This window comes from Boleophthalmus pectinirostris, unplaced genomic scaffold (assembly GCF_026225935.1).
Source record: "Boleophthalmus pectinirostris isolate CB_2022bp ecotype Guang Dong unplaced genomic scaffold, ASM2622593v1 HiC_scaffold_10, whole genome shotgun sequence".
Classification (NCBI taxonomy): domain Eukaryota; kingdom Metazoa; phylum Chordata; class Actinopteri; order Gobiiformes; family Gobiidae; genus Boleophthalmus; species Boleophthalmus pectinirostris.
Window position 1 is genome coordinate 22,314,340 of NW_026570971.1, and position 12,924 is coordinate 22,327,263.

At 38.1% G+C, this 12,924-nt stretch overlaps 1 protein-coding gene across 3 annotated transcripts in view; it reads left to right on the forward strand.

The window, feature by feature from the left end:
- The window catches only part of fgfr3 (fibroblast growth factor receptor 3), a 104,417-nt gene that overhangs the window by 37,115 nt on the left and 54,378 nt on the right, over positions 1-12,924 (forward strand). For all 3 annotated transcript variants that reach the window (XM_020919789.2, XM_020919788.2, XM_020919790.2), the window contains exons 3-4: positions 4,260-4,523; positions 11,007-11,060. In XM_020919789.2, coding sequence (XP_020775448.1) covers positions 4,260-4,523; positions 11,007-11,060 — 318 coding nt within the window. The remainder of the gene's footprint in view (positions 1-4,259; positions 4,524-11,006; positions 11,061-12,924) is intronic.

Consider the following 12,924-nt stretch of genomic DNA (forward strand, 5'->3'; position numbering starts at 1 on the left):
CTGTGGGCTCGGGGTTCTCTCTTTCTCTCAAGTCCAAGATTAGTTCTGGTTCAGTCCTGGTTCAGTCCTGGTTCCATGCTGGTTCAGTCCTTGTTTAGTCCTCCTGGTTCACGAATCGCATACCCCTGCTTAAAAAATCTACTACACTACTGTTTACAACTTTTTATTTACAATTTTAAAATAATTAACCACCATTTGTTGGCCTATATAGATTGCATTGCTATTCCTGGAATGTTTCACAATATGGCATTAAACATATCTATCTGGCATTTATTTAATTGTGGGTGTTTAAATCAAAAATTATTTGAAAAACTATTCCATCCTTTCTGTTCGCCTGGGGTCTCCTCTCCACAAATCTGACCTGTAACTTAACTGACTTGATTGTCACCTACTTGTTTTTTTGGAGAATTTTAATGCAATAGTGAAAAGTTACGTGGTGAACCTTTAAAATCCCAGCCTTCCAAGTCAACCATTAAGCCTATACACATCGATCATGGTGACAAACACTGCTCCATTGTTTAGTTTATGGGAGAACTTGGTTGACAACTTCATCCCATAAATTCCCTAAACTAAAAGCCCCACACTCTCCAGTTTAGTCTATGAGCTACTGTTTTTCATTGAGAGAAAGAAGTCCGTGCATTCAGAAGTGACCTACGAGTCTCCAGAGATAACTATATCAGCCTTATAAAGCCCTCGCCTCATATATTTAAGTGGAGCATGTATTCTTAGCCTGCTCCCTCCTCTCCTTTCACCCAGGTCGTAAGAAAAGGTAGCAGGACTTTCACGCTGCGTTGAGATTTACGTCCAGCGCAGTCGTCTTGGTGTTTTTCTTCTCTTCAATGGTTTTTTGTCTGTAAAAATGCATAGTAAATATTGTTGTCAGACCAGTGCTGAGACATGGCTAATAAGAAAATAGAGACAGGGAAAACAACTCACAATTCTTCCAGACAGCTATTTGCTTTATGAAGGTTTAAATCATAGGCTCGCACTAGAATAGTCTTTTTCAGTGGTTTTCAATGAAATCAGGGTTCAAAGTAGTTCTGGAAAACATTTATATTACTGAGGGGAAGTATATAGAGCTGGATTACTTTAATTAGACTTTATATTTACTTTTAAGTGCTGCTTTAATCGAAACAGTGTTCAGTTTATTGCTTGTTTTTTACAACTCATTTGATAAGTTTTAACCTTCAGGGCCACCGTATGGGGATACATAATTATAGCATTCAGACTAAAAAAGACTTATTACTTATGTTTTGCTCTATCTATGTAGCTCAATGGATTCTGACCTGTCTACTAATGTAATATTTAAGTTAGCTGTCAGATTTTCCTTTTGTTCGTCTGCTTTGTATAGATTTAAATGTGCAGTACGTAACTTTTCTAGTGGAAAAGTATGGCGAGATGACCCCACTCACACAAAGAATACATGTTTTCAAGGTATTTCTGCAATAAAAACTGTAACTAACTTTAACTGTAATTTTAAAAATTCATGTTAGACAATAGGCAGTCTCTACAGTTTACTCTTGGAATAAAAGAAAGAGTTATTTTTAACGTTTGTACCACAGATAATTCCAGTTGTTGTTGCGCCTCCTCCTCACAGTGGGTCTTGCTGTACACCATTAGTCTTTAGTGCGTCTCGTGCTCTGGACTTGGCCTTTCCGCTGCTGTGTGCTGAGCTGCTGTTACTGCTCCAATCAGACGCACACAGAGCCGCTCTTCTGTCTGTGTGATGGGCTCTGCTGCTGACCTTTACACAGGTCAATAGTGAGAGTGGACTGTCATAAATCACACCTCTCCCAGCCCTCCCATACACTAAACAGACTTCAAGTGTTCTGTCTGGCTGTGGTGTGCACTAGTATTTGGTAACATATATTTAGTCCAATTAAGTAATGCACAGGAATCGCTCTGCTTGTGTCTTAATTAATAAAATAGCAACCTTTGACTGTCAAATAGCTTGGTTATTTGGTGACTTTTTAGGCAAAAATTAACCAACATACAATAATGGTTGAATGTGAATACAAACTTTTAAATTATTTACCAATCACTGTTAGAGATAAGCCAATATATTGGTTGGTCGATATATATTGGGCAGATATTTGTAATTAACCCTAACCCTAACACTTTTACATTTCACAGCACATATTAACAAGTTTGAAACACATTTGCGAATGAGCTAACAAATTTACAAAACATGAAACATTTGTACAAGCACCGAGACAAATTTACATGTTGCAAAAACACAAATACAAACCCCCAAAACAACTGAACAAGAAAGTTCTTGGCGAAAAGGGAATATCCTAAAAAGCGGAAATGACAAACGATCATAACGTTAGTTTTGCTCAGTAGTTCACTAATGCGCCGTTGTCGTTGTTGTTCTCCTTTAAGCTTTCGTCTTTCTTACCTTGATAGTTGTGGATAAATTCTTCAAGGGAAAATCTTTATCCTTTGTGGACCTTGTTGTTTGAAGATTTGGTGATGGGGCAGATTTATGAAGCTGGTGGAAAATACACCAGACATTTCCACAGATATTTTGCCACAAAAACCATTAACTGGAAGTGATATTTACCCTACATCGCGGCACTTAGGGCCGTTGTGAAAAAGGTCTATGTGTCTCAAAATTTGCATCCATTAAATCTTAAAGAATACACTGAAAAACAGGCTTTCTCCACCATAAAAGTTACACAGTGCACCTTTAAGTTCCAAAATACTCATAAATAGTGCGCTATAGTTGTTTATTATGACCGAGTCTGTAGTTTATGCAGATGTGTTGAGAGTAAACAGATTCTCCTTGTTGGCGGTGCTGACTCACAGGGCTGGTGATGAGTGTTGTCCCCTGCACAGTGACAGGACCGTCCTCTGTGTCCCTGCCTGTCCCTGTCTGTCCCTGTCTCTGGACCAGGAGCTGTGTGAGACTTGTTGTAAACATGTTGATTTTTCCCTGGCTCTGACCTGAAGGGTGTCTTTTCCTGAGTAGAGTAGTGGCAGGAGCTCAGACTGAGATGAGCTGGAAAAACTGTGAGACACTCAGCTCTCCGTCAGCCAAAGCAGCAATGACAGTTCTGGTTAGGCTCCCTGATTACACACTGAAAGAGACCTTTAAATGTTACATCATATGAGTGGGACTTCTGAATAACTTTGACTAGCAGTAATAAAACATGTAGAAATTATTATGTGACTAAAACAAATGATTTAAAAAGATGTGAGGTTGGTTAGTTGCCCCCACCATGGAATAACAGTGGATTCTGCAGCGTTTTATCAATTTAACTACAAATAGTGCAAAGAAAAACATTTAAAAATCAAGTATAACATCATGTGTTTCAGTGAAAGAATGTTGACAACTAAATTAGGGATGGTTTGATAGGGATTTTTAAAACTGATATTTAAATTTAAAGTCCGTAACAAGGCTGACAAATCTGTATCAAGCTATAATAAAGTTCACAAATTAACTTTTCACTATTTTGCTTCACTTTTTTGCTTTTAATTTGTTGCTTCATTGTGTAACCACCATATTTTTAGCATAAATTCTCTTCGATTTCCATTTTTACTCATGAGTCTGTTCAGAAAGATGAGGATAGAGTGGGAATGACACATGGAAACACAGAGGCAGGGGCAGCTCAGAAAAAAATATAACAAATAATGGCTAAAGTTTCAGTATCGTACCTATATCGATATCTGTGAAAGCACTGATATCACCAGTACCGATTATTTGAATATATTTAAATCCAGGCTCAAAATGGTTTTGTTTAGCTGTGCATATGACAGAAAGGTTTTTATTCTGCACTTCTCTCTCTTTTAATGTAAATTTTATGATGATTATTTATGTTTTGATTTGTTTATTTTGTGTTGTATTTAAAAGTTATAATGACTTGAATTAAGAAAAAATATTGATTTGAGTACATTTCACATGACAAGTAAAATTATCTACCAATGGAACAAGTCTTATTGTAGCTGAAATAGGAAAATACACCTAGTTACACTGAAGATAAGAAAAACAACAACTCTTTGGAATTAAAATAAGAAATTAAATTGTATGTTGTCTGAATTAAGTAAAAATACTTATTAACTGAACTCTACTCAAATCAATTAAAATCTTTTTAATTTGAGTAATTTGAATTTACTTAGACATTACTATTTACAGTGTTGACTTGCTTTGTCTTCTGACTGAGGGATTACACAAATATCCCTAAACAAAAATAACAAAACACATTTATCTAATCTTTCTGTGTTTTCTATTCTCATGATTGTTTCCTCCCTTGTTTCAGACCCGGTGTCCAGTGAAGCGGCCTTCCTGGAGGACTTTGTCTTGGGCATGGGGGACACTCTGGAGATGTCCTGTGACGCGGCTGACCCCTCCAAACCTGTGGTGTGGTTTAAAGATGGGGTCAGTCTGGTGTCCCACAACAGGACCAGGGTGGGACAGAGGATGTTACGCATCATCAACGTATCATACGAGGACTCAGGGGTCTACTCCTGCCGCACGGTCCATAACAACGCACTGGTCAGCAACTACACCCTCAGAGTGACAGGTGAGGTCCTCAATATGTAACTATAGCTACGTTTATATGATGACGGTCTGAACAGAAGATGCAAAAGTGGCTTGGCGTCTTCACTTTTTATTCTGCATTTAGACAAGTGTTTTCGGGAGGAAATCTGCATATGTACGGAGACGCAAAAGTGTGTGGAATTCAAATGAGTATGCATGCCAGGTTTCTGTGTACTGGATGTATGTGATGTAAACTCTTACGTGACGTGAGCAGATCTGACCAGAGTTTTGCATCTTGGGCAGTGTAGACAGAAACACTACAGTGGACCATATTCAACTTTTCCACTCTGGGGGGTGGTTTCAGATTTTTGCATTTTTAAGCCCCAAAAACGCCATCACCGTCTAAACAATAGGCACTTCCGATTAAATATTTTGTCGTGTTTTACCTGCAAGTCTTCTCGTGTAAACAGGCCCTAAATGTGGATTTAAAGGTGCACTGTGTAACTTGTCTGCTAGGGGGTCGTCACCTGCTTGTCTCCATGGAGCTATGCCTAGAATGTTCCACAGTACTAAACTTAAGAATCTCCTTGGTTAGATCTGTGGAGAGACAACTCCACTCACAGTAAGAGTAGATGTTTTTAAAGTTATTTTGAGCAATAAATAACGCCTGTAGTTGAATAAATACAAGACAGATTAGTTCAATGCTATACTGTTCTCCATGGAGACAAACAGGTTGCAGCCTCACAGGTTACACAGTGCACCTTTAATAATGATGAAAACAGTTTAAAACAAAATGTATCTTTTGAATAGCCAAACATAATCAAAATAGCACCATCTAATAGGAAGATGGAACGATACCGAAAACATGCTCATTATGGATAATTGACAGTAAACAGAAAATATTATGATTGTGGTTTACTTTGACAGGTAGACGTGATCCGCAAGGAAATTTTGAAAACATTTGTGAAGAAATAAGCCACAGTTGTAATGTTGACAAGTTTTGCAGACCAAGCAATGGTGTTTGATAAGAACATTTCAAATACCATATTTTTCGGACTATAAGTCGCACTTTTTTCATGGTTTGGGTGGTCCTGCAACTTATACTTCAGTGCAACTTATAGATTAAATTTTATAAGACTTTTTAAGACTGACAGCCACGAGACCTCGCTCTAGGCTTGTGTGCCATTTTTCTGAGCATGTCTCCTGCAGAAAAAGCCACTGTCCTACTGCAAGTCGTGAAATATGCAGCTGAAAACGGTAATTGAGCAGCAGAAAGAAAGTTTGGAGTGAGAGAGAAACTTGTGAGGAACTGATGAAAAACAGGGATGGAGAACACAGCTTTATGGTAAATGGCAGGGTGCACCATGCAACTTTCCCGGAAGTCACTGGATGGATTGACAAAACCTGAACTTCAGAGACAATAGAAACTGTCGGGATTCAGAAAGGCCAGACTAATTCTAACTGGAACTGAGTCTGACAACAGCTCATGGATCTATTAAAATAACGTCAGCTAACGACAGAGTTACTCAGAAGTGACATGGAGGATGAAATGATTTGGAGTGATATGTTTGGTAAACTTGAGCTGTTCTGTTGTTTATGCTATAGTTATCTGAAGAACTGTTCATATGTGATGTTAACAACCTGTTGCTCTTTATTCTATTGTTGTTACTATAACTTGCCTTTTAAGATGAAGTGTCTGTTCCTGGTCTCTGATTTTATAAAATATACTTCCCCCATAAAGTGCAACTTATAGTCCGGTGCGACTTATATAATATGTTTTTTTTTCTTCTTCATTATGCATTTTTTGGCTGGTGCGACTTGTACTCCGGAGTGACTTATAGTCTGAAAAATACGGTATAGGGATACATAATTATAGCATTCAGACTAGGGATGGGCATTCGATGAAATTTTCTTAATCGATCGTCGGAAGAATTAACGATCGATTATCGATTAATCATTAATGTTTTTATATTAAAATGATCATCATTATTATTACTATCTGCATTACTAATCTGCATAAATAAATTCAACTTTATGACATATAAACCGTAACGACTCTAGAGCCACATCAATCCGTTTGACATTATAATGTGTTTAATTCAGTTTTGCGCAACTCTCACAGAAACGAAACTTAAAACCACATCGCTAATTTGCATAAACTCAGCGAAGATAAAACTACAGCTCTTGTGTCGCTGATGCGGTCAATTTCTGTCAGATTAAAAGACATGATTCAGTGGAATACAGGTTAGTGTGATCAGATTTGCGTTTGTCAAAACCAGGACACCGTACGGGGGGAGGGAGGTGGGTCCTCGTCATTGACATTGCGCGACTCTCACCTGGTAAAACTTTTTCCCACTGGACACCGAAACATATGTTCCTGCTTTATACACTGTGCACATGGACTCACACTTGTCCCGAACGCAACGGAAAGCGTGGAATTTCTTGTACAAGTCATCGTTAAATACACATTTGTGCTTCGGCACGCTGCAGACTAACCGAATGTTTGTGTTTGCTCGCTCCTTCTGAGTGCAGAGAGACACATGTACGGACCCCTGTTTGGTCACGCTACGCACAGCAACCTACATTCGGTTTGTCGATTAAAATGAACGTAATCGATGAAATTCTTAATGATCAATTATGGATTAATCGATTAATCATGCCCATCCCTAATTCAGACTAAAAAAGACTTACCTGAAGGCTAATAACACACTTGTCTGGACAAACCATGGATAATATTATATTGTTTCTATTACAGTTGCCGTACAGTGGTTTAGGTGAAAAGGTGTTGGTAGTGCGTTTACAGGGGGCATAATATACACACCGTCACTTCAAAGCCTCGTCCTATAAACCTATGGACACCAACTGAGCCCGTTATTGACAACTAATTAGAAAGCAATTAGCGGCCCAGATCTCATCATTGAAAACAGATGGAGCTGAATGAGAGGGCCCTGCACACCTCCTCCTCCTCTACCTCCTCCTCCTCTCACACTCACAGTAAACACTCACTAAAGCTATGTTGTTTGGCCCACAGCCCTGCGGAAAATAGACTTTCCTCTTTCTGATCAGGGCACGCAGCCTCTACTCCTGGACACTCACAGCGGGATTAAGTAGAGCCAAGTGACCTTAAAACATACCTATAGTCAGCACATGTATTTCTGTTAAATCAAGTTTGTTTTTTGTTTTTTTAACAATTGTGTAACTTTTCTGGTGGAGGGTTCGTCAAAATTCCATGGAGATGTTGCTTTGTCTGGAGTGTTTCACAGTATGGTATTAAACCTTTCTGTATTGATGACCAAACCAGACCAAGTTACAGGTCAAATCTGTGGAAAGGCGACCCCACTCACAGTCAGAATGCCTGTTTTTGTTTTTAAGTAGTTTTGAGCTATAAACCCACCTGTAATTGAATAAATGTAAGGTAGAGCTGTTTAAAGATAATAAAAATAATAGACTGACACAATCCTTTCATAAAACCTTTGTTTATTTTATCAAATCTCTGTACTTTTGTGTTCATTATATCAAAATATATTTCCCCATATTCCGCTCCAACCATACATCCATCTCAGACTTGTCTCTTGTTTGATTTGTGGGACTGAACCCCAACCTGAAACGCATTTATCACAGTTACTTCACTTTTAACTACATGCCTTCTTAACTTTTTCATAATATCCTGGTATAGAGCATGTCCATTCTCCTCCCTCTTCTGCAAACACGCTCTCTAAAGTACACATAGGCCTTTGTGTTTTTGGTCAAATATTTGAGTAAGGTGTCAGATATTTCGCCGCGGTATCAGATTTAGCTTTTGGATAGGGGCCAGGCGTGAGCGGAGGCCAGTTTTTACAGTGTACAGAGCAGAGCCAGTAGAGGAATGCGAGCAGTTGAAAGGACACTTAGCGGCGTACAAAGTGTTTAAGATCTTGTCAGGACTGAAGAGACGGAAACACTGAAGAAAAGAGGATTGAATTCAGAAAGTTAAGACCAGGAAACTGTGAAAATAAAGACTATAATGAAGAGCTAACTACTGTGAGTGGAGTACAACAGGGAAATGTTGACTTGTTATCCTTTTCCATCGATCTGTTCTGTTTTCAGTTCAAAGATCTATTCCATCGACTGTATTTATAAATGGTCATAGCTAACCCGCTAGCTGCTGTTTTCCAAATAGGAGGTGACCATGGAGGTGCTCCTGGCTCCACTGACTGAGGCTCTATTGACTTTACAGTGAAAAATTGTTAACTACTACTACAACTACAGCTACAACTACTACTACCATGGCCACAACTATTAACTACTACTACAACTACAGCTACAACTACTACTACCATGGCCACAACTATTAACTACTACTACAACTACAGCTACAACTACTACTACCATGGCCACAACTATTACTACTACGGCTACTACTACTACTTCTATTACTATGACTACAGCTATTGCAATACTACTGCTACTACTTCTACTGTGGCTACAAGTATTACTACTATGGCTACAACTATTACAACTACTACAGCTACCACTACTACTATTACTACTACTACAGCTACTACTACTACTACATCTACTACTACTACTATGGCTATAACTACTACTACTGTTACGGCTACTACTATGGCTACAACTATTACTACTACTACTACGGCTACTCCACATGATCCCTGTGTTTTTATTTCACTTATTTTATTTTAATTTACTTTCAACTAACAAGAATTCCTGTTTAAATGTTGATAGGCTGGATTATTGATTCAGAGTTAGGCCATCTCACCAAAATCCATATTGTTGTGTCAGAATTCTCCATAAATTTCATCCCTGCTTTTACTGCCTACTGAGCCACTTTGAAACCTTATATTTTATGAAATATGTGCCTCAAAAAATAATTGAATGCATTTATTTTTAATTTTCTCCATATTAACTCCACATAGTCTTAAATCACCCCATCTCTCGCTTTTCGTGAGCTCAGCCTCTGAACAGCAGCAGACGGAGGTGTCAAGTGGTGGAAACACAAACCTGGTCGTCGGGGGAAACAGCTGGTTCTCATTTAAACCAACCTGAGCCGCTGAACCAGGAAAAGGCTCCAAAATCATTACAAAACTCACTGTTAATGTGCTGTACTCGAGATAACACTGTCTGGAGGCGTGATTACAGCAATTTAACATGCTCCAAATGAATGGTGTTTAGTGCTGAGTATGTAGGGAGTGAAGAATTAATGCAAGAGAAACGACTAATTGTGCTACTTTTACAGGGCAAAAATGACTTAAAAATAGCTAAAGTAGATCTACGCTAAAGAATAAAACAGATTTCAGAAAGTTTAAATGAAAAGTTAAAGTAATGGTCTAATAACTAGTCATGTCTAAAAGTCATTTTATAAACTTTAATTGATACAATTAAATGAAATTAGAACTGCAGAATATGCCGATATTCTACTACTACAACTTCTAATACCAATATTACTACTATTGCTGTTGTTGCTACTACTACTACTACTACTACCACTACTACTACTACTACCACTACAGCTACAAAAACTACTACCACAGCTACAACTATTTCTACTATGGCTACTGGTACTAAAACTACTATTACTACTATGGCTACAACTACTACTATGGCTACTACTATTACTACTATGGATATAACAACTATGAGTACTACTACTACTACTACTATTACTATGACCACAACTATTGCACTACTACTGCTACTACTATTATGGTTACTAGTATTACTACTATGACTACAACTACTACTACTACTATTACTATTACAGCTACTACTACTGCTACTACTACTACTACTACTACTACTACTACTACTATGGCTACAACTATTACTACTATGGCTTCTATGGCTACTACTACTACTACTACTACTACTACTACTACTGTCACTACAACTACTACTACTACTACTTGGCTACTACTACTACTACTACTACTACTACTACTACTACTACTACTACTACTACTACTACTATTACTCTGGTTACAACTACTACTACTACTACTACAGCTACTACTACAGCTACTACTACTACTATTACTATTACTATGGCTACAACTACAACAGCTACTATGGGTACAACTACTACTACCTCTATAACTTCAACTACTACTGCTATTACTACTACTGCTCCAACTACTTTTGCTGTTACTGTACAACCCAAGCATTTATCCCTTATGGTAAAATATACAGTATTTACACTCTTGTAGTGTTTTCCTAAATTGTTTTCTGGCGTTCCACTCTTGTGCACAGTTAATGAGTGGGTACATTTGTGCAGTTTGTGGAAATATTTTGCTTGTAACGCGTGACGGAGCAGAACTGTACTCCATTCAGGAAACTTATAATGCTCCAGGTAGAACACGCACAGGCCTCTCTGTGTGTGCCATTGTCCAATTACTGCACACCCCATTTCAAATCAAATACTCCCACGTACTTGACTTGCACTTTTAGTTCTTATCAAATGGCCATAAGTTCACATACACGGTGTATTATAATTGAGTCTTATATTTTATACTTTGCTTGTGTTTTCTAGATTCTCTGTCGTCTGGTGATGATGAAGACTATGACGAAGATCCAGAAGATGGAGGTAATGCAAATGGTGAATTCAATATTACCTTTTTACACAATCACACACACAAATTTTACATACAGCTACAGTCTCTTGGCTATGCTATACAAAATATAGCCTACAATTACACAAGACACATGTGTATATGATGACTGCTGTTTCTTCTTATTTGACAAAGGTGGACGTGCACACAAACTCTGTCGCTCATTGTAAACAGAAATATAGAATGCTGGCACAAGTTTAACAGACATTAATAAATCCTGTGGACTTTACAATTTACAGTGGACCCAGAGAGGGTAAAATTATGAAAAATTAGAAGAAAGACCTTTTATTAATAATTATTAATTTGGTTTTAGTCAGATTCATTACTGATCTTTGACTTTGCAAGAAGTTTTGTTAAAACCTAACAGAAAATATACTACACTACACACTATAAAAGTGTCAACAATATTGCATTTAACATAGTGGCCATTTATATGCATTATCTGCGACCTTTAAAAGTGGCATCCAGGTCCTTCAAAAACAAATGTTCTTGTTAAAAATGTATTTACCAGCCTACATTAAGCAAAGGTCATAATATTGATAATATATCAGCCAATTACCTTCATGCTGCATCTCTTATTGAACACAATTACAGCTGTAAGTCTTTTTAATCCCAGTGCCATATTGCTGTGAATGTAACTGAGGCTCCTATTTCCCTGTGGCTTTGATAAACACAGCACCAGGCTTTCTCCTCAATAGGCTCTTTAATGGCTCATTATATAAGTCATATTGGATTTATTATTGCACTGATAGCATCTAATTACATTTCATAACATCTGTAAATTGGATTTTATGGCCTTTATCAGTTCAACCGTCAGAGGAGTGTCTAGAATGTTCTATACAGTGATCAAGGAGGGCAATTTCAGAATCCTGTTCTGTGCAGGGTTCACTCTGAGCTCAAAACAAGAGTACACTATTTAGTTTACTGCACAAACTCTATCAGAACTTGAACTTTAGTAGCAAGTAGTGAATGTAAAGTTTATCATGAACTACTATACTCTACAATTGCTGGTATTTTATTGTTTTTATTGCCTAGCATTGTTAGCTTGCTTTTCTACAGGTCTGACTATTAACTTGGCCTGGTGGTGTCTCCTGTTTGGCTCCACAGATAATAATGCAAGCAGGTGGAGATCCGTCCCACCAGTGAAGTTACATAGTGCACCTGTAAATCATGTCATAAATTGTTTAAATCATGAATTTCCACATCTAACCTAAGACATTACTAGTATAAGGGCATCTTTGTAGTGAATGTTGTACCTTGTGTTGGTTTGTATACGCTGCCACTACTCACAGCTCAGCACAGTCTGGGTCCTGGCTGTGGTTAAATGGCCTCAGAGCTGCAAAGACTTGTGGGTAAATAGCCTCATAGCTTCAGACTTAATCACTGGTGTAAGTCTACCTCATGACATACAAGGCGCCCATTTCCTGGCCAAAAGGATAGGGATTAGCCCAGAAATGCTAAACCCTTGCTATCGCTGCTTAATGTCCGCTAAGCCTGCGCTAATTAGCCTTCAGAACAGGAAGGCAGCCATGTGACGCTAAAGTCGCCCAATGCTAAACGGAAAAACAGACAAATCCACTGGAAGACGCTGGTAAGAGAATGAGAAACACGTCATTTAGGTCAAACAATTGGTTTTAAATATTTTCTCAAGTCACACTCAATCAAACACTATTGCTCGGGCACTCTAGCATACTAGTGCTAATACCCAATTGATGGATGCTTTTTGCTCAGTTGGCTGGGGTTTGATTCCTGCTACAACCACATACTATTGCTTTATCCATGGTCAAGACACTATATTCACATTGCCTTTGCATTTGTATGAATCTGGTGCATGGTTGG